We start from the raw sequence: 19,649 nt of genomic DNA on the forward strand, positions 1-19,649 counted from the left end.
ACGGCAGATGAACGGCCTGGTACACTTTCACGCTGATGGATTGGCGAACTTCTATCCAAGATTTCTCTTTTGGGAAAAGTCGATCAGATGATTATGTAACCACCAGGGCTCAGTGTCGCCTACGTTGACCCACTGTCCCTTGACCTTGAAGTTACAGCCGCAGCTGCCGCACTGGTGCGTGGACTAGTTTTGGAGGTAAAATCTGGTCTTTGCATACTCATCGTACTTCCTGGTAATTTCTTTGCTCTGATTGAACAGAATCTGATTTCAAGAAAAATTGCTAGCACAGGGTACGATATACGTGGTGCACTATGTTGTATCAGAAACCTTGAGAAACCCGACCCTTTACACGACTTGGAAACACGCTGCCATAAGAGAGCAACCCTGCTATCGGTTGATCTGTTTTCGAAACTATCTCCTCATGGTACCGCCAACGGCATCGTCTCGGAAATACTTGTGGCCTCGCGCAATGATCGAGACCATTTCAAGCTCGATATTGAGGAACGCATAATCTGCATAAGGCAGATACCACATTAAACCGATCTACTGAGCCGACAAACAATGCGCCACTCCGAACACGCCTTTTCTTGACGGCCTCTAGGGCGGCCGTCAGATGAGGCGGGATTCCAAGTTCCAACCCTGTGCAAGGTGTGGGGCCTTCCCAACCTCGCCACCACGCACATTTGACCCTGTAGATTTCTTCTTCGTCGATCTCGTCACATTCCTCTGCTGTAATGCTAGGGATACAACTGGGGTACCGATCTCTACAATAGGATGACGATTCGTAATTCCTGTTCCCCAAGTGACCCTTGGATGCATTTCCCAGCGTGACATTTAACCGTGAAAAAATCTCCACAGCGAAAGTCTATAAACCAGCTAGCCTTCAAGGTTGCAACGCCGCTCTCTTTTCACCCCCTCGAAGCCCTACTCAACTTCAAGATGTCAGCCATTGCAATTGACAACACGTAAGTCCCCAGTCCTAGCCCCCCACAGTCTCCAATCATTCATCCTAATGCTTCCCTATCAGAATGGGAGCTGCCTTAATTGGCTGCATCCTCGCTGCAGCGTACGTATTAGTTGTGCTTATCAGGCTGCTGATACTGGACTTATGACATAACTCTAGTTTATACGGTGGTACGTCATTTGAGATGACAATGATAGTCCTGGTACTCACAATATCTGCAGTCTCAACCGTCCAAACCTTCTTCTACTTCACTCATTACTCGCGGGTACGCTTGTTATTTCAGATCTCAGACCTCCAAGTAGTGTCGCTAACCTCACGAACTTGCAGGATCCTTGGTACACGCAGCAAATTGTTCGTCTCATTCAAGTGGACACAATCGTGTTGTAGTATAATTGACGTGCCTCTAGGTCCTTGCCGTATGGGTGTTTGATACCCTCCATCAAGCCCTGATCACACACACGGGTAATACAGCATTCTCATTGAGGAACATGGTTAGCTGACGATGTTCAATATTCAGTGTATCATTATGTGATATCAAACTACTTCAATCCTACGGCCCTGGGGAATATGATCTGGCAAGTCTCCTCTCTGTCTCTAAGTGGTCGCTAGTAGCACGTACTGACTAGACTGCTCGTAGGAGTATCCTGGTATGTTGCCAGTTGGTTTTAGTTTCATTGACCCATGTATTGATGAATTCTCGCAGCTCGAAGTATTGGTCAACGTAAGTGCTCATCCTCCGATATTATCTACTTGGCTAATCTACGCGTCACGTAGGGTTTCATTGGACTTATCGTGCAAAGGTGATTCATTCACAGTTACATATCGCATATCGGAAGAGACCTAACCTCTTCCCAGCTATCTGATGCACCGCATCTGGCGCTGTGAGTGAAGTTTGTTGTGTTCGCGCCGCCTGGGCTTGACCTTTTGTCGTTCTCAGTGAGTGGAAAGAAGATTTGGCCGCTCATTCTCATCGTGGGTACCCATCTGTCTCCAAATGAACTGTTGTTGACCCGTTGCTTCATATTTTCAGGGGCCCTTCATCGTTGGAGAATTCAGTAAGTTGTCCACCCAACCGTGTTATCCGCGTGACAGCTCACCGACGCCATCATTACGATAGTGTGCTCCCTAGGTACGAGAACCGTGTTACATCCCCAATTGCTTCAGAACAATCTCACTGACTTTATGGCGGCCAGTCTTCACCATCCTGTCGTAAGCATCTCAATTTCATTGGCCCTCGGTGCCACGTCTGATCTTTGCCCCCTAGTCTCCAAATGACAACGTTCGCCGAGTTGACCTCGCTCAAGGTTTGTCTCCATGTTGGCGTTCGTCACTGAAACCTCACAGCTCCTTAGGGACTCTCGATGTCCGTCAACGTTCTCGCGGCGGCCGGTGACCTCCTGATCTCGATATGCTTGGTCCTCATGCTCCACAAACGTCGAACTGGCTTCAAAAAGTGAGTTGCTGTATAGTTCACTCTTTCACTGGAATGCAATACTAATAATACCTGCATTATAGATCCAATACTATCATTAGTCGATTGGTAGGAAATCCTACTGATCCGGCGGTATTTTTGTTGATGTTTTCTTTCTGCGCATAGATCATCTTCACTATTAACACCGGACTTCTCACGACGATGTGCGCCATCGCCTCCCTCATCTCGGTGAGTTCCCTGCATACTTGCAATTTTCAAGGGGCATACGATCTGAATTTTATTCGTTCTCCAGATATTGGTGTGGGACACCACACTCATCTACGTCTCGTTCTTCTTCTGCATCGGCAGATGTAAGTCCCCTCCCGCCTTGCGCGTTCCATTGTCGGGTATACTAAGCGGTCGTTTAGTCTACGCCAACACCCTTTTGGCGACGCTGAACGCAAGATCCATCATCCGCAGCGTTGGCGCAGACTCGGACACAAATAGTGTGCCCCTGTCGGGTCGTCATGCATCGAGCACGCTCAACAAGGTACGGGTAACCTATTTCTTGGAGGTCGCCGCGTTCCTAAATGATCCTTTCTAGGTTGGGGGGCCCAAGCCGACAAACATCTCCATCCAGATCGACACTGCGCACGAATACATGCGGGATGATGATAGCACTGTAAGTGGCAAGATTGTCTCATCTTCTCTCGCGGTTCCTTATGCAGGCTAGACGATGAAGACCAAGTTACCCTCTGCTGAGGCTATGTAGGCACATCGTTGCGCTCGTCCACATCCTCCATTCTTTCATCTAGACCATCGTTTATAGACCATCGCTTTCGGGGCTGTCGCCCCTTGTTATCACATTGCTACACCTATAAGTTAAAAAACAGCTCACACCTGGCTTTATCTATCTTCTGTCTGCATTTATAAAGTACATAAAAAGCTAGCGCCCTAACACGGGTGCGGCTAGGAGCGCTATGGAACCACCACACTCTGCATGGGTTTCTGAAATTGACATTGATGTATGAGTATTACGATCTTCTTCCAATGATGATACTTTCTTCAATCTTGATCCGTTGCAGTCTATTAAGCGAGGCCGTGGCCGAATATATTTGATGATACCGCGTCGAACGGCAGACAAAGTCGTCCGCTGGTCTGGAATCGCCCCACCATGGCGACCAGGTGAACGGGCTTCGGGTGGACCGACATCGTTACGAAGCTTGGTTGAAGCGAGGCGAATGAATTCGGATTGGTAGTAAAATTCGGGGTGATGGTCACTGGAGGTTAAGGTTGCAGAGCATGGAAGACCGATCTTGATCGTCGCAGTGGATGATCTGCGCTGAGGCGGCGGTGGCGGCGGACGTCGAACTGGCAGAGGGGATGCAGGAAAGAAGTTACTCGTCCAATCGCTACCAAATGGGGCGTCATAGTTAGTACGAAGAGCAGAATGCAGGACATACAATCCGCGGAAGAATGGATGAGACTTCATGCCGTGAATGTCAGGACGTTCGCTAGGTACCTTGCTGAGCACCTATCGAAGTAAATCAGACACAGCGAATACTTCTCGGCTGTTCATTGGACATACTCACCCCCGAGATGAAGTCCGCGGCGGCGGGCTGTTCACACTCTCCTTCGTGAAACACCAGAGGCTCGTGGACAATTCGTGACGCCAGCACCTGTAAATCGAGGTTGTACCACGGCAGCTAAAATTGCGTCGATATCAGTCACATTACTCTCCGATGCATTCTTAGATCTAGTAGAGCTCACTCGACCCGTCATCATCTCAAAGGCCGTTATGCCCATGGACCAGTAGTCGACCTCAAACCCATACTTGTACCCACAAACTCGCTCTGGCGCAGAATACGCGGGGCTTCCACAAAAAGTCCGAGTCACGCAGCAATCGTCCGCCGTTGCCCGTTGATCTTCCGACAGCCAATAGGGCCTGATATCAAACGATTCGGAACCGTTTGAGTCGAAAACCCTGGCCAAGCCAAAATCACCGATGACCAGATGCCAGCGGTCATCAATATACACGTTGGCGGGTTTCAGATCGCGGTGGATGATTCCTTTCTTATGGAGTGCTTCTAGTCCCCAAACCTACTCATCAGTCACGAATGGAATCAAATGGGAAAGGGATATTATAAGACGTACGATGTCGGCTAGCCACGGTTTCAGCAGTGGCAATGGAACCCTGCTGCAATCATCTAGAAATGCTTCCAAGTCGCCGTTGGCGTAAAGGCTCTGTGAATTTGTGAAATCATATTTGAACAAACGGAGACGGTAAATATGGTATTCCGCACCGTAACGATGTAGAAATTTCTAGCGTCGTGGAAGCTCGCTTCCATCTGCAGGACCCTAGGGAGGCCGATGAGACGTTTCAGCGCCGCCTGTTCGTTCAGCACAGCTTGGAGGACACTCGGCTCCATATCCTTCTTCGATATGATCTTTACCGCTACATTGCTCCCATGAACGCGTCCAAGTCGAGCCGCGTACACTGAACCACTTGCACCATGCCCCAGGGATTGTACCAGGTCCAGCACCGTGAACTGCCAAGATCGGGAGAGGCCCACTTCGTGGAGCCGAAGTGGAAGTGGTCCCAGAGGTACGGTTTCTGATGGCTCTACCGGGTCTGAGTCGTGCCTGAGGCCATCGGGCGCACACGCATCCTCCCGCCAGGGCCCTCTAGTCTGCGGAGGTTTGTCAAAACAAACTCTAAAACTGAATAGCCTACGAGCACTTACGGGGCGCGCCCTTGGGAAAGAAACGGGGCGAGGTGCCTTGCGAAAAGATATTAGTATGAGTACGTTGGGGTCGGGGAGTTTGGGAACCGTACCTCATGCCATGCGGCCACCGCTCTCAGCTTGTTTATGGAATTCTTCAGACGCAGGACACGCAGCGGGCCTGGGCTGGGCTGATCCTTGGACATTCCGGTATGCAGGCGGGCTCAATGCGACATCGAAGCCGAGCGAGGCAGCATCGTTGAAGGCGCATCTGGCTTTTATGAAGGACGCGATGGTGCATGTTCGTCATTCGGGCTGGAATTCGGACACACGTTCAAGTCGGAATCCGAGGTGCCCTGCTCGCGCGATCAAAAGCTTACTCTACGGCTTTGCACGCCAACACCGATGGTTCCGATCGAATCTTGCGGAGACAGACGCTGAGCAAAGGATAAATTTTGAGTACGGCTCCAGGCGCTCGAGGTCAGCCTCTCCCGAACACTGATACTGATGCTGAAACGACATTGCAAGGAAATCTATACAAATGATATTAGCTCACTTCCTCTCGTCCTCCACAATCATCCTGAAAACATTTTCTTGTACGCTGCCTTCTCCTTATCCCGCTTCTCCTTCTTCCGTTGCCTAACCTTGGCCAGTTCATTCGCAATAGCCTGGTCATCCGGCACAACCTTGTTCGCTTCTACTAGGTCATTTTCAGCCAACTCGTCTTCCTTCCGTATGCTCCGCGCGAGCGCACGGCGGTATAAGGCTTTGGCTAGTGCGTGCACAAGCGTGATCAGCTTCCGCACATAGGTGATGCAAGCGCGATGGCACGCGTACCTTTGTCTGAGTCACTCAATTTCAGTTCGTCTAAAGCCCGGGATGTGTTAGTGATGGCGACATCAGCATTGTAAGTCGAGGCCGGTTGAAGGCGAACAGCGGCTAGTGCAGAGTTCAGAAGCAAGGGTGCGAGCAGCGCGTTAAAAGCTTCTTGGCGTTCTGCCGGTGTAGAATCCACTATGCTAATGTGGTGGTCGATGTATCGGATAGACTCTATAAGCTATGGGTTAGTGCAGTTCAAGGTCGCGTAAAGCAGAAAATTACTTTGGTACTTGCTAAGGGCTTCGTTGGTGTTGCCGGACTTGAACAACGCGTTGCCCAGCTCCCTGACCTTTTTGGCGATGTCCAGGACGAGGTCTGCATTGCTTAGATCGTGGTCATCGTCGGCGGGGAAGTCTTCGTATGGATCACCATCAGTCGACGTCTCCGCTGCTAGAGAAGGATCGTCCGGGGAGAGGACACCACACGCTGTGATGACGACAGGCGCTATTGGCGCGTCTCCCTGCCCCGTCGGGTTGTTCTCGATCTGTCGGACTACACGATACCACGTTAGAACCATTGCAAATTTTACATGGGTTGCCCAAACCTTACCGATCGATTTCCCCTTGATCACCTCGCCGAAGACGACATGTTTGCCATCTAGATGCGGTGTCTGGCTGACGGTAATGAAGAACTGAGACCCGTTGGTATTGGGTCCTGCATTGGCCTGAATGCGTAATCAATGCCCGCTCGATGCTTGACAAGTGCACCGAACGCACCATGGACAACAAGAAGGGCTTCGTGTGGTTCACGACGAATGCTTCGTCCTCAAACTTCTCTCCGTAGATCGATCCGCCACCAGTGCCTATTGGGCATCACGCATCAGCTGGAAGCCGTGCATCTTCAAGATCGCTACATACCATTTCCAGCGGTGAAATCACCTCCCTGGCACATAAAGCTACACACCCCATCAGTCAGAATCGCGCCCGACTAAGGTAGAACCATGACACACACCCTTTGATGACACGGTGGAACGCAGAGCCCTGGAAAGACAGCGGTTTGCCCGACTGTCCAATCCCCTTCTCGCCAGTGCATAGCGCGCGGAAATTCTCTGCAGTCTTCGGTACAAGATCACTGTACAAAGAGAACACGACTCTCCCAACCGGCCTACCACCGATGGAGATGTCGAAGAAAGTAATCGGCCGCTGAGAGGTCGACGCTTCGGCTTCAGACATTATGGATGTTGAGCTTGAACCTAGATCACACGCTGGTCGTTGTCGTCTGTCGCTGTTTGCTGCAGCGATGCGCCGCAATTTAAGATGGCTTCGAAGGCGCCGCGAAACGTCTGGAAATCACTAGAATTGTCGCCGGAACATTTGATGGCTTCATCGTGATTAGCGATGATCTCTATACAGCTCAGGGGCCACATCACATGGGTTCAAGATACAGACAACGGGCGAACAGCTCTTCATTGACAATGCGATATAAGGTGTACAATTTAGTGCTACAATGTACTTTGCGTACGGCTATTGCGATTAATGCGATGATGATGTGTTTAATGCTTGTTTCAAACGGACTGTAGAAGTCGTCAAATGAGATCAACAAGCTCGAAGAGAAGCAACGCACTGGAGAGATGGGAGAGGCGTAGCCCTTGGGTGGCGACGAGGCAACAGCAGCAGAAGTGCGCGCGATGGCAGCAAGATCAATGCCTTTTCGTAATCGTGTAAGTTATGGATGTGTGGCGTCGAAGAGGTGAGACGGACCTTCAGCCTTCAGAGCACCCTTCCTGAACTCTTTGGCCTGCTGAAGCTCTTGCTCAGATGGACCGCTCAGGCTTCGAACCGCAGCTGGTTTCTTGGCTGTGGCGACTAACGATCAGTGGCCACACTTGGTGGGACAGGGGCAGGAACTTACCCTCAGCTTTAGGAAGATCGTCACCGAGTTCTTGCTCTTCATCGGCGAGGGCAGCGTCCTCGAGCTCGCGCTCGTCAGCGTATGAGCCCCAGTTGTGGGTTCCGGCTCCGTTCTTAGGCATGGACTTGTTCAGACCAGACTTGGACTCGGAGCGGTCCCTGATCACGGCACGAGGGTTCGTTGCGCGTTCAGTACGGGTCATGGTGGGCGATGAGGTGAGAGATACGGTATCGATGTGGTTGTTTTCAAAGAAGTTGTGGGGTAAATTGGATGGATTACCACTGCTGCGTCGCTCCCTTTATAAGGCCATGGGGTCCGAACCTTAAGCATAGCCCCACGCCTCGCGTGACCTTTCAATTAGATCGAATCTAGAGCATTCCAGTTGCTGCGTCCGTCGACTCTCGTCCCGCCGATGTTCTCGATTTGTGTTCGTTTCTGTGGTCCCCTGTGTGTCCAACCTACTAGGCAACCAGGCGCGTCGGGCGTCGGGCAACGATCTGCGATGCCCAAATATGGATCTGGGGAGTCGTGGAAAAGGATTGGATAATCGAATGCGGGGTATGGTGGGAATCTACGATCATTACAGCGCCTCCTAGCGCCCGGTCCGCGCTCACTGGCAGACCGCGCACAGCGTAGCATGTCCGAGATTCTGAACGAAGTCAGGGCGCTGCTTCTCCCCGCGGACGATGCACAAGTTGCTCTAGAAGTTCTCGTTGCTGATGAAGAGAAGTCTAACAATCCAGGAAGTAGCGATCAACCACACCTTCTTGCAGTTATATCGCATATCAGCAGTGGGTCTTCTCAGGCCGGAGGACACGAGGAGGGCAGGTGACATTAGTTCTATCTACTGCAGACGTACGGTTGAATTTCTTTCCCTAGCGTTTTCTTGCTCAGACGGTCGCCTTCGGAACGATTTGAGATCCAGCGTGTCTTCCCTATATTCCGCGATTTATCCCTCAATCTCGCTCAGAGCAGGCGTGCAACCCTCGACCTCAGCGCGGCTGCAAAGCCTGTTTCAAATCAGCCGAGAACAGGTGTGTAGGTGTGCTCATCTATACGTATAGATAGACCAACTGCTTGGTCAGGGTTTGTACTCACATTGCAGCCGGGCTCTCAAATTCCACCCCTTGTGCTCACTGCCTTCGACACCCACAACCTGCGACCTCTATTATCTGAATGCAAACGTTTGCAGGAATTAGCTTGTAAGCAAGGGTAATATGTTGCAGCTAACCCGGATAGCACTCATGCCCTATCGCTTGGTCAGTGACGCATTCCACGGACCAGGGTGCTGCATACCCATGGCTTCTGCCGTATACACTCCGTAAAAATACCCAACCGATCAGTGCGTGTCGATCTCCTCGTATGCAATTGATAGATACTGACCACCTTCAAGTGTCCCACACGCCAATAGATTTACGTATCCTCAACAAACCCTTACACGAGCGGCTATCTCCTGCAAGTGCAGGTCTCCCCGGCGATGATGCAGCTGATATAACGCTTATTCGCGACCACTGGGTACGCCAACAAGCGCGAAATGCATGTCACAAGGGGACCCACCAGTTGACGTGAGTGCATGTCGCCATTGGTGCGGCAGTGATGTAATGATCACCTGAACAGATTGCGCGTTGGGACCTTCAATGTCAACGGTAAACCCCCTTCGGAAGACCTTGCTGCGTGGATTCGTGGCACAGAATCCTTTGCTTCGAAACTACCCCCGCTTGAAAACCTATCTCCGCTCTCAATAGGCCTTTCAGAGCGTCCGCATTCCGACCTCCAAAGAGCTTTGTCGTCCAATGCATCCAGCCTTGACCGGGACCCCGACATATTTGTCTTTGGTTTCCAAGAACTAGATCTTTCGACAGAAGCGCTATTGTATTCCACTAGTACGATCAAAGAGGATTCTTGGACTGCTGCTATTTTCGCTTCGCTTGGAAACAAAGCACCGCAGTACACAAAGGTCACCATTCTTCTTGCAGCGCATGTGACGTCATTTGAATGGATTCTACACGCGTTATTAGCTTGCTTCAAAGCAATTAGTTGGCATGTTAATTGTTATCGTTGTCAAAGCGGATCTGAAGCCCTGTTTCTCGGATGTTCGGCTATCGGCGACGGGAGCAGGCATCATGGGTGTAATGGTTCTCACACATCCTCTTTGTCCTCTTTCAAAGTCAAACTGAATAGGGCAATTGACATAGGGCAACAAAGGAGGCACCGCCGTTCGCCTCGCGTTCACTCCGCCGGCACAAGACAAGGGATCGTCTGGGTTTAGACCCACGATACTGACCTTTGTCAATACTCACCTTGCGGCCTTTGACGAAATGGTGGACAAACGAAACATGGACTTCCACGACCTATCCAAGCGTCTAGGGTTCTCCTCCTATACCCCTGTGGAGGCCGTCAACCCTCCCCAGACGAGTATTTATGAAAGCGATGTCTTAATATGGATGGTAAGTGCGACGTCGCTTTCGGGAATAGCCACTTCCTCACCTGTCTTGGTCTGCAGGGAGGTAAGGGCATCAATACGCTCGGCGTCCGGCTTCGCTTCAATTCCCATGTCTGTAGACTTGAACTATCGGATAGACCTACCGGACGGAGAAGTTCGGTCCATATTGACGACTTGGCCTGAAGACACGAGATATAGAACGTTACTGAGATACGATCAGGTCACATCACTTATTCTAATCCTCAAGTTGAGGCTCGCTAATACTAGGCATTGATTCAGCTTAGAAATGCCATCGCTGGGCGAAGGGCCTTCGAATTGTTCAAAGAATTTGCAATTAACCATCATCCGTAAATGCATCAACTCGCCATAATCGATCTTCCTCGGACTTATTATGCAGATCATACCGGTATGGCTCAGGCATGACAGATGAGCTCGGCTACGACCTGAAGTCAGTTGAAATGTGAATGGCTTTGTTCGATCTCGAATGCTGATCTCGTATAGACGAAGGCCGGCCTGGACAGATCGTATCTTGCATCTCGCCTCCCCTTCTGTGCATGTCAAGCAACTCAACTACCAAGTTCATCCGACAGTCACCTTATCAGACCACCGGCCTGTGTCGGCGGAATTCATAGTACCCGTGAGTCATTCTCCAATCCAGTATGCGACCTTCAGCAAGAACTCCTCGTAGATTGACGTACTACCTGAGAGCGAGTATCATGAGTCCGTACGGCGTTTGCTTCGCCAAGTTGCCCCTACTTCACCGCAAGAGGAATTGAGGCCTATTATCTCCGTCGAAGACACATCCATCCATTTTGGCCAAATACGGTAAGTCCATTACCATAAACGTGGTGCTAATGCCTAATCGCGCCAGTTACAAGCAATTGGCGTCCCGGACCATTCGCGTCAAAAACACGGGCAAGGTACGTGTAAGGCATGTTCATGGATGTGGTGATTATAACGAAATCCAGGTGCCATGCTGCTGGCGATTCATCCCAATTACGCCAAATGAAGCCATCAGTGAGCACTGCATTCGACTGCCGAAGCTGTTTATAACTTCATTATTGTATGCACCTGTGTAGGTCCTGAGTGGTTGCGGATCCTCCCATTGAACGTGGGGCTTAATCACCGCTCTGCTGCGTGCTGCTCCCACTAACTGTGCTTGAAGGGTCTCCTTCTGCCTTCTGAAGTCGCCTCCATAAATTTGGAGATTAACATTGAGACCAAGGAGGCTGCGACTCTCAATCTGGGGCCAAAGGTTCTTGGTGCAGCATTGATCCTGCATACTGCGTTTGGAAAGGATCATTTCATATCCGTTGGAGCAGAATATCGTGAGTGTGCTAATACCGGATATCTTATACAACCAATTAACTCAAGGTTAGAATACTCATGCTTTGCCAACAACTTGACCCGTCTAACGCACTTGCCTGGTCCGGTGCGCTCCCTCAAGTCCCAAAATGACCTTCTACCCGAAAATCGCGGCGTGAATGCGCCCAGAGAAATAATGCGCCTTGTGGATTGGCTAATGAAAAGTGCCGACATCGTACGCATTTTCTGAGTTGCGGACACGCTTTGAAGAAGTCTTATTCCTCATCTAGAGTAAACTTCTAGACTCGTCCTCTGATCCACAGGTTGTGGCGCAACTGCGAGAGGTTAGAAATGTCGGACATGCAATCAACCATTGCTGAATCCGATGTATAGCATCTGGATACTGGTACCGACTTTCCGCATCCTGTTGGAGATGTAGATCCAGCAATATCGCGAGCATTCTGGGACACCCTATGGGAGTTGATTATGTCCCTCACAGAGCCGATCGTGCCGTTCCCTCTGCAAGCTCGATGCACGCAAATGACAAGTCGTGACGAGGCGTTCGAGGTACTTCAGCAATTAGCTTTATCCGCCGGGAGTTAAACTGAACGCGTTGCTCTCAGTTTCTCAGCGAGTTAACCCCCGCGGCGGTCAACGTGTGGATCTCCGTTACTGCGTTCTTGCAATTTTTGTGCCAAGCTGACTCGTCTGATACTGCCCGTCGTGTTGGTGCGTTACAGTCCTGAATACAATATTACTGATACAAATGATGAACGAAACATTCCTAGCTACTATGTGCTTCCCTGCTTTACTCCCAGATGATCCAAATCCGCAATCGACACCGATTTCGCCGTTGGCGAAAGTAAACTTCATACTGTACTTTATAACTTAGCGGGTCTTAATATACGCTATGTGTGTAGCCGGGCGATTATAGAGGTTTCAAGTTGGGTATCGATCGTTAAACCTTTTGCGTGCCTTTGCGGTGTACCACCAGGAAGCGTGCTATGATCATCAGGAGTTGCCCAATGGTCATGACCACCTACAGAGGTAAAGACTAAGGACTGTGCACCCCGGGAATGATGTAAACGACTTACGCCTCCGAAGACAACAGGGCGCCACCAGATATAATCACTTGTCAGCAGAGCACCTGCAATAGGACTCCCTGCACACCAAGCGATATGTTTGTGGATCTCGATCTCGATCAATCGGCTAGCTCACCTACAAGGCCACCAAATCCTGCGCAAGTCGTGTAAGACACCGCAAAGGTTAGAAATAAGAGCCAATTACCCATTAGTGTGAAACAAAGGCCCATCCGGGCACCGATTTCGTTGAAGTCGCGAGCAAGGGATGCTAAACATGACGGGGCATGCAGGTGAGCGCGTGTACATCGTCTAGTGGCAACTCTAAGACGCACCAAGCAAAGGAGGCATCAACGTGACCACTGCAGCGATCGCAAATTAATCAAGCAGGCGTTTCAGAAGCACATAGATTGACGTGGTACTTACCTGATCCAGAGAACAGTCCGAAGAAAATGGCGAAACAGACTACACCGGCGACTGTCTTGACGACCATGAAGCAGAACATCAAGGCAATTATCCCGAAGGTGTTGACGACCATGAGGTTAATGACACCAAAGCGCTGGACGAAGAACCCCGGGATGAGACGACCCACGACGCTCGCTCCATTCATGATTGATATCTGCCATGCATGGTTGGCTACCGCGCACACAGAACTGATCAGCCACTCACCGAGTAGAAGGCGAATGTACGGTTCATTCCGCCCTTGACTACTTTCAATTGGAGGAAGAAAATGGGAATGAACATGGCCGTCATGCACAAGAACCCTCTACGACACGTGAGTGGTATAGATATAGAGACAGTGGAGTTGTGAGAAACTCACGAGAACACGACGAAGACATAAGGGATATCTCGAATGAATGCTTTGACATGGATGCTTGCCGCTTTCTTCGGAGGCAATCGAGGCTTCATGAGCACATTCGCCAAGAGGAGGAGTCCGAGGTTCATGCCAGCACTGGCGCGAACACCATTGTGGAAGCCAAATGAACCGTGAAACAGTCTGTTGAGCATGATCGGGTGGATAACGGCCCCTGCTGATGCCTGAAGGGGTTCTCAGTAAAACATGGAATTGATAAATTGGGACCTCATACTCACCCCAGCAGAGACTATCCCCATCGTCAAAGCGCGTTTACGGTGGAAATAATGGGATGGAATGCCTAGACCTGTTGGATGTGAGATATCTCCCTGAATAGAAGCCTAGAAGTACATACTGGGGATATACATAACACCGCACCCCACTCCTCCAAGGAGACCATGGGTAAGAAAGACCTAATTATATTCAGATGCGAGTGGTTAGTACTACCGAAGCGCTGCATTCGTTGCGTTATACCTGATAATACTGGTCCTGATGCGATAGCGACAACATGAAGACTGGGTTGTTTTAGTATGGGCTTTAAGCGGATTCGATATGACATACAGGCAAACCCATGCAATATAGTGCCTCCGAGCACTAAGTGATGGCTAGACAAGCATTGGGGATTAGGGATGCTGGCATCGTGGAAACGGGCAATACTTACAAATACCCAGCATCAAAGGCTCTACCCGTGAATAGCCCCATTGACATGATCAACATAACCTGAATGCTGCCGATCCATCTGGGCACGGTGAATAAGTACAAGGTGGGTCGAAGGCACGGAAAGGCTTACCCTATCTCACTTGATGAATATGCAGTCAGATACTCCCGTACATAGAAGTCTACATCACGTTAGGAATACTTCCGGAGTAGAGACTAATCCATATCTAACTATTATAGCTATCAGTTACTTCGTTAGGACTAGTGGACGGTAGCCACATACCCTTGATACACTCCGAAAGAGCTGATGTACCTGCAAGACGGTTCATCTCTTGTGGAATACTTCCAAGATAGGGCTTACCCGAACGTGCAGAATTGCACGAGGATACTGTGTGCGTAGATAGATTCAGCGCCATCGTGGAAAGATCACGAATGGTACTTACGCGCCCAATACGGACAACCAAGCTTGGAGTCCGCCTTCAGGAAATTCTTGATGAGATGACGGAAGAACCGTCTCTTTTACAGAAATTTCCTGCTTTTCTTTATCGTCCATTGAGTGCAGGGTCGGCGTGTCTCCTTCTCCTTCTCTATAATCGGGCAGTGATGCCGCCATTTCTTCTGCTTGTCTTGGACTGGGCTACCGAGGTTGGCAATGAGTACAGCAATGAATATTGAGGGGGAAGGATCTGGTGACAAGTCGACTTGTTACCGAGCTCGTTGTATTGTAGGCATATACGGTGCCCGAAGCCGATGAAGGGTCTTGTATATTTGTCAGTTGATCATAACCCTCAGAGTGTGCCCCCATATTTTGCCGGATATAGCAGGTAGTGAAAGGCACCTTGACCAGGAGGACAAGCAGGAGGACACCTGAGTTTGCCAAGTACACCGGCAGAAGGAACCAGCCGGTGTTCTACACTTTCACGTGGGGTACAGTGGGGAGGCTCCGGCAATTTGACTTCGAACTTCAACGTTTCAACGAACGCGCAGTCCATGAAAACTCGAAGTTTATGAAGATATTCTGGCGTGCTATTGCGCAAAATTGAACTGAGAAAAACTTCAGGAATGAGAACGAGGTATGATCTCGGACATACGTTTCAAATATTGGACATCTGCGCTCCGTTTGCTGTTCGAAAAACCAGGAAACCTTGTAGCCGAGACTGGCATTAAGACCGCCTTCCTCAAGTTCATTCTGCCTAGCGACGAGGGGGTCAGTAGGCAATCAGTAGGTACATAGAGCGTAATGTAACTCACGGCCTACATGATGTTATGCAAGTACTATTACGGTGGATTCCGCGCCACCCTTTCTAGAAGCCAAGGGCCGAGTCTTATTCCTGCACGTAAAGTTAGTAAGTCACTTGGAACATGAGGCAACACGAGGCGAACAGTCATTTCTCCAAGTTCATGGGCGCTTACACGGCGCTTGCCGGAACTCCTCTCCGTTCGACATTGGCTCCGTCGCGGCCTCACAACAGAGACTGCGGGACCACCGTGGACTCGGCAGAAATTCTTGGTAGCTGGTGAGTAGCACTGCGAGGCATCTAGAATTCCTCGCACCGGATGATCACGCCGAGAAGCCACACCCACGCTCCGATTCTCATGGTGAAGCGTATGCCTTGCTTTGTAGCCAGTGAGGTTGCCGATCGACGTGCCGGACTTGCCCTCGATGTACCTTCCGGTTAAGTGCGCCGCCGCAGTAAATGATTGGGGCTTGGACTGCTTTGTGCGGACAGTCTGTGAACTTACCTGATGCACGTTGCTCCCTTGTATTTCCCTTTGGCACAAGGACACATGATGATTATCGTGCAATATGTCAGTGGGCTGGCTCTCGCTGACTTTGTATCCCAGGCCCCCTTCTGGGTTCCAAAGCCGGCAAATTCGCAACCTCTACCATCGATTACTCATCATGAGGTATTGGGCAGGCAAGTCGCATTTGCAATTCAAGGAGTGCCCCTGCACCCAAGAGACTCATACTATTCATCGGCGTGTAGTAGCGCATCTCATTGGCCATGAAATTGCGGCCCAGTTTCATTCAAAAGGCTCGGACTCTGACATCACGGCTTTGCAGCGGCAAGCAAAGATCTTAATCTGTCCTGCCGACGGCGCCGGCGGCTTGGAGGAGCTAAAAGCGGTATCGTATCGCCAGGGACCCACCATTGGGTACCTGGTCTAATATTTTAGGGGTCACGAGTTTTTTAATAGAAAACCGCCAGCCAGATCATGGCCTATGGTCGTGTTGCCATCCTACTACTACAAAGCCTCTTCGCCATCCCGGCCAGAAGTCGCCCGTCCGACTATCTTCCCATCTTCCATACAACAAGTGCACCCCCGGGGCCATCATGACCGAATCTTTAGACTTAGAGAAGCATGTCTCCACAAAATACTCTGAGCCAGAAACGGAGGAGTCTTCGCTGTCGGCTGAGTTCCCAGAGGGTGGTTTGCAAGGGTGGTTGACTTTGCTCGGAGTGTACGTGTTTTCTGCCTGACTTGCGACGGGGCCGATTAATTCATGCCAATACAGATGGATCGTACAATTCGTAACGTTCGGGTGAGCGCCCTATAGCTGTTTTCAAGTCGGCACTCTTTGAGCTCATGCATACGTCTCAGATATACGAACGCCTACGGCGTCTACAACGGTAACTACTTTGTCCTCCCTCAAGCTATCAAAGGCAAGTCCTAACGGCACCATTGATAGACTATTATGTTCGAGAGTATCTGAGTCCAAAATACGCGTCCTCCGAAATCAGGTGCGTATCCTGCCATGCCTCTTGATCATCGTCTTTACCGATGGTTTCAGTTGGATTGGGAGCGTCCAGCTCCTTCTGGTCCTATCAAGCGGACTTGTTACCGGAAGGGCCTTTGATAGCGGTTATTTGTGGGTGATTTATAGATGCCATCGTTATCCTCCCTGATCAGGCATCAGCTATCCGCTCATGTACGGGGGCTCCGCATTATTCGTGTTCTGCCTGTTCATGCTCTCCATCACGAAACCAGAGCAATATTACCAAGTCTGTACCTCTTTGATGCCCTCTCCACCGCCCATTGATATGTGAACTCCCATAGGTATTTTTATGTCAAGGACTGGGACTGGGACTTGCCATTGGGATTACATATGTCCCATGCCTCGGCGTTCTTTCCCACTACTTCCGCCGCCGTAGGGCTCTTATATTAGGCATTGCTTCTTCTGGGGTAAAGACGATCTTCTGTGCATCGTTCTTCACGTTACTTACTCACGTTGCAGTCTGCGGTTGGCGGAATCATTCACCCGATCATGCTGAACAAATTATTCTATGGCGCTGCAGGCTTTCATCAAGGCGTCAGAGCCAGCGCTGCCCTCAACCTCGGGCTTCTCGCCTTTGCATGCCTCCTCATGAGAACACGGTTACCCCCTAAGCAGTCTAGGGGTCCAAGTGTGGTTCAACAGTTTTGGAACTTCATCCACGACCCTGCCTATGTCATCATGGTATTCGGGTGAGTAGCTCAGGTACACATTCATTAGACCGTGGAGTGACCTTTTATATCTTGGCCTCGTCGTTGTCAAGGACTGTGGTGACAATATGTGGAATCTTTTTCCCGATTTTCTTCGTCCAACTCAAGGCTGTCGTAAACGGCTTAGATCCCAATGTGGCCTTCTACACGGTGAGATCTGCATTGTTTCCGTCACCTCTTTGGCTCATCACGAATTACTTCCTGGATATAGTTAGCAGTCCTCAATACTGCGAGCACCGTAGGACGAATCGTTCCCAACTTTATCGTGGGTCGCTTCGGTGTCTTCAATGTTGTCATCCCATGTGTCGCCGCCTGCGCCATCCTCAATTTCTGCGCACTTGCGGTAAACGATGCCGCAGGGACAATCATCTTTGCCATCACGTTCGGCTTCTTCTCCGGTGCATGTGAGTCGATGCCGTTTACCCCTCCCACAAAGCACTAACCCAAAACTTAGACATTGGACTCCTTGCTCCAATGATCAGCTCGTTAGCACGAAACGATGCGGAAATTGGCGCGCGGATGGGGATCTGCTTTACATTTACCGGTACGCCCTTGACATCATTTCTCATGCTAGCGGTCATACTCAGGCTATGATATGACATACAGGGATGGGCGGTCTTGTTGGTATGTAAAATCTCCGCACTACGGGAGGTTACAAGCATAGCTCATCGCAACGATTTGCCATGTAGGAACACCGATCGCGGGAGCACTTCTCACGTCCCATTATATCTGGTGGCGCCCTATTCTCTTCGCCGGGGTAAGATGTCTGTATTTGCAGTGGTGATAAGTCTGAACTGATTTACTGATTGTTTCAGCTGACCGTCACTTGTGGCTGTCTTTGTTTCTGCACGACTTGGTTTCTCCTCATGAGGGCAAAACGTGCCCAAAGTTCATAACATGAACATAACATCATTCTCCTCGCGGATCCACAAAAATGATATGTGGTTCTTGAATCATTGGCTCTCATACGACATATCAGGTCTGAGGCCTTGGGACCCATTCGTCCTGAAATATAATTCATACGTCCCAAAGTAGAAAGTATTCACATTGCCCTCTTGACCAGATAGATAATATTTACGATGTTGTACATGATATTTATACTTACGAGCATAATGCCTATCTATCACATTCCATTGTAGAGCATCGTAAGCCGTCGACTGAACGACATACAGAGCTCCCTGATCCCTATTTCTTAAGCTCCTATCTAAAACCTCGTGATCAGAAGCGACCTCAGGAGCTTGTTCCATTAGTGTGACTCTTTTCTTCGTTTCGACTAACGATGGTGAGCCATTCATCTCTGCCTCGACCCTTTATCCATTGCTCAACGTCCCCAGGCATCCCTTCATTTCTGCTCTGAATGTAACAATCTACTTTACCCCAAGGCAGACGCGGGTCGCAGCTTGTTGACTTATTCATGTCGCATCTGCGCTTATGAAGAAGATGCAGAGAACAAGTGTGTCTATAGAAACGATTTGTTGACGGTCACCAAGTACGTTGTCGCCCTCTACTGCTGAAATCTACTGTACCCGAACGATTGTGGCAGAGAACAAGTTGGTGTAACGACAGACTTGGGATCAGACACCACCCTTGTAAGCATTTGTCTTGCCTTCCATAAGACCGGACATCTGACGATTCCATAATATATGTAGGCTCATTCCAATATTCGATGTTCGGCCTGTGGAAATGAAGAGTACGTTTCTGCGGCAGCACCATCGAACGTTTATTGATATCTTCCACTGTGTTGCAGTGCTGTGTTTTACCAGGATCAGTCGAAGCGGAAGGAAACTCGCATGATTCTGTTCTTCGTGTGCACGAAATGCGACCACAGCTTCATCGATCCGAGACTAGCCAGTAGAGAGGCAAATAGTGGAGAGGCGACTGGCGGAGACATGTAATTGACGTAGACTGTCAATTCATGCTCCTTGGTTCAGCTCTAGCAGGCTTCTACCATGATATGCACGCGCACTTGGATCATAGAGGTCATGTGGTATATTGCTA

At 50.0% G+C, this 19,649-nt stretch overlaps 7 protein-coding genes across 7 annotated transcripts; 3 read left to right on the forward strand and 4 right to left on the reverse strand.

The window, feature by feature from the left end:
* Nucleotides 1–939: 939 nt before the first annotated feature.
* PC9H_000457 (uncharacterized protein) lies at nucleotides 940–3,147 on the forward strand (the record flags this gene model as incomplete). The annotated part of the gene is made up of 22 exons (XM_036770112.1): nucleotides 940–965; nucleotides 1,028–1,066; nucleotides 1,124–1,134; nucleotides 1,186–1,229; nucleotides 1,292–1,315; nucleotides 1,372–1,426; nucleotides 1,482–1,543; nucleotides 1,602–1,685; nucleotides 1,739–1,764; nucleotides 1,820–1,845; nucleotides 1,902–1,936; nucleotides 1,995–2,019; nucleotides 2,082–2,093; nucleotides 2,158–2,173; nucleotides 2,229–2,268; nucleotides 2,317–2,417; nucleotides 2,480–2,504; nucleotides 2,562–2,624; nucleotides 2,689–2,746; nucleotides 2,804–2,925; nucleotides 2,980–3,057; nucleotides 3,109–3,147. The coding sequence occupies 22 exons, from the start codon at nucleotides 940–942 to the stop codon at nucleotides 3,145–3,147; spliced, it is 1,011 nt and encodes a 336-aa protein (XP_036635957.1).
* Nucleotides 3,148–3,321: 174 nt separating this feature from the next.
* On the reverse strand, nucleotides 3,322–5,304 carry PC9H_000458 (uncharacterized protein; the record flags this gene model as incomplete). The annotated part of the gene is made up of 8 exons (XM_036770113.1): nucleotides 3,322–3,787; nucleotides 3,839–3,909; nucleotides 3,968–4,081; nucleotides 4,146–4,475; nucleotides 4,530–4,619; nucleotides 4,679–5,065; nucleotides 5,120–5,155; nucleotides 5,212–5,304. 8 exons carry the CDS (start codon nucleotides 5,302–5,304, stop codon nucleotides 3,322–3,324), a joined length of 1,587 nt encoding a protein of 528 aa, XP_036635958.1.
* A 369-nt stretch (nucleotides 5,305–5,673) lies between these two features.
* CPR6 (peptidyl-prolyl cis-trans isomerase cpr6) lies at nucleotides 5,674–7,149 on the reverse strand (the record flags this gene model as incomplete). Its single annotated transcript, XM_036770114.1, has 7 exons — nucleotides 5,674–5,870; nucleotides 5,936–6,148; nucleotides 6,200–6,469; nucleotides 6,527–6,641; nucleotides 6,694–6,779; nucleotides 6,835–6,872; nucleotides 6,929–7,149. 7 exons carry the CDS (start codon nucleotides 7,147–7,149, stop codon nucleotides 5,674–5,676), a joined length of 1,140 nt encoding a protein of 379 aa, XP_036635959.1.
* A 332-nt stretch (nucleotides 7,150–7,481) lies between these two features.
* On the reverse strand, nucleotides 7,482–8,030 carry PC9H_000460 (uncharacterized protein; the record flags this gene model as incomplete). The annotated part of the gene is made up of 4 exons (XM_036770115.1): nucleotides 7,482–7,490; nucleotides 7,541–7,623; nucleotides 7,678–7,773; nucleotides 7,829–8,030. 4 exons carry the CDS (start codon nucleotides 8,028–8,030, stop codon nucleotides 7,482–7,484), a joined length of 390 nt encoding a protein of 129 aa, XP_036635960.1.
* Nucleotides 8,031–8,465: 435 nt separating this feature from the next.
* On the forward strand, nucleotides 8,466–12,468 carry PC9H_000461 (uncharacterized protein; the record flags this gene model as incomplete). The annotated part of the gene is made up of 22 exons (XM_036770116.1): nucleotides 8,466–8,656; nucleotides 8,708–8,862; nucleotides 8,914–9,030; nucleotides 9,093–9,170; nucleotides 9,222–9,393; nucleotides 9,446–9,785; nucleotides 9,847–9,963; nucleotides 10,024–10,279; nucleotides 10,391–10,491; nucleotides 10,551–10,618; nucleotides 10,669–10,719; nucleotides 10,773–10,908; nucleotides 10,960–11,096; nucleotides 11,143–11,191; nucleotides 11,240–11,288; nucleotides 11,351–11,382; nucleotides 11,437–11,599; nucleotides 11,651–11,800; nucleotides 11,880–11,920; nucleotides 11,970–12,143; nucleotides 12,200–12,305; nucleotides 12,365–12,468. 22 exons carry the CDS (start codon nucleotides 8,466–8,468, stop codon nucleotides 12,466–12,468), a joined length of 2,787 nt encoding a protein of 928 aa, XP_036635961.1.
* Nucleotides 12,469–12,534: 66 nt separating this feature from the next.
* PC9H_000462 (uncharacterized protein) lies at nucleotides 12,535–14,778 on the reverse strand (the record flags this gene model as incomplete). Its single annotated transcript, XM_036770117.1, has 17 exons — nucleotides 12,535–12,615; nucleotides 12,671–12,738; nucleotides 12,795–12,812; nucleotides 12,864–12,926; nucleotides 12,991–13,017; nucleotides 13,082–13,274; nucleotides 13,325–13,421; nucleotides 13,476–13,693; nucleotides 13,748–13,815; nucleotides 13,864–13,921; nucleotides 13,983–14,023; nucleotides 14,070–14,113; nucleotides 14,170–14,247; nucleotides 14,299–14,330; nucleotides 14,436–14,478; nucleotides 14,527–14,553; nucleotides 14,609–14,778. The coding sequence occupies 17 exons, from the start codon at nucleotides 14,776–14,778 to the stop codon at nucleotides 12,535–12,537; spliced, it is 1,326 nt and encodes a 441-aa protein (XP_036635962.1).
* A 1,723-nt stretch (nucleotides 14,779–16,501) lies between these two features.
* Nucleotides 16,502–19,546, forward strand: PC9H_000463 (uncharacterized protein; the record flags this gene model as incomplete). Its single annotated transcript, XM_036770118.1, has 16 exons — nucleotides 16,502–16,629; nucleotides 16,684–16,710; nucleotides 16,770–16,798; nucleotides 16,858–16,909; nucleotides 16,960–17,037; nucleotides 17,086–17,170; nucleotides 17,226–17,351; nucleotides 17,404–17,633; nucleotides 17,705–17,801; nucleotides 17,863–18,055; nucleotides 18,106–18,195; nucleotides 18,258–18,275; nucleotides 18,939–19,140; nucleotides 19,195–19,240; nucleotides 19,301–19,341; nucleotides 19,399–19,546. 16 exons carry the CDS (start codon nucleotides 16,502–16,504, stop codon nucleotides 19,544–19,546), a joined length of 1,590 nt encoding a protein of 529 aa, XP_036635963.1.
* Nucleotides 19,547–19,649: the final 103 nt, after the last annotated feature.

The sequence above is a fragment of the Pleurotus ostreatus genome, assembly GCF_014466165.1.
Source record: "Pleurotus ostreatus strain PC9 chromosome Unknown scaffold_1, whole genome shotgun sequence".
NCBI lineage: Eukaryota > Fungi > Basidiomycota > Agaricomycetes > Agaricales > Pleurotaceae > Pleurotus > Pleurotus ostreatus.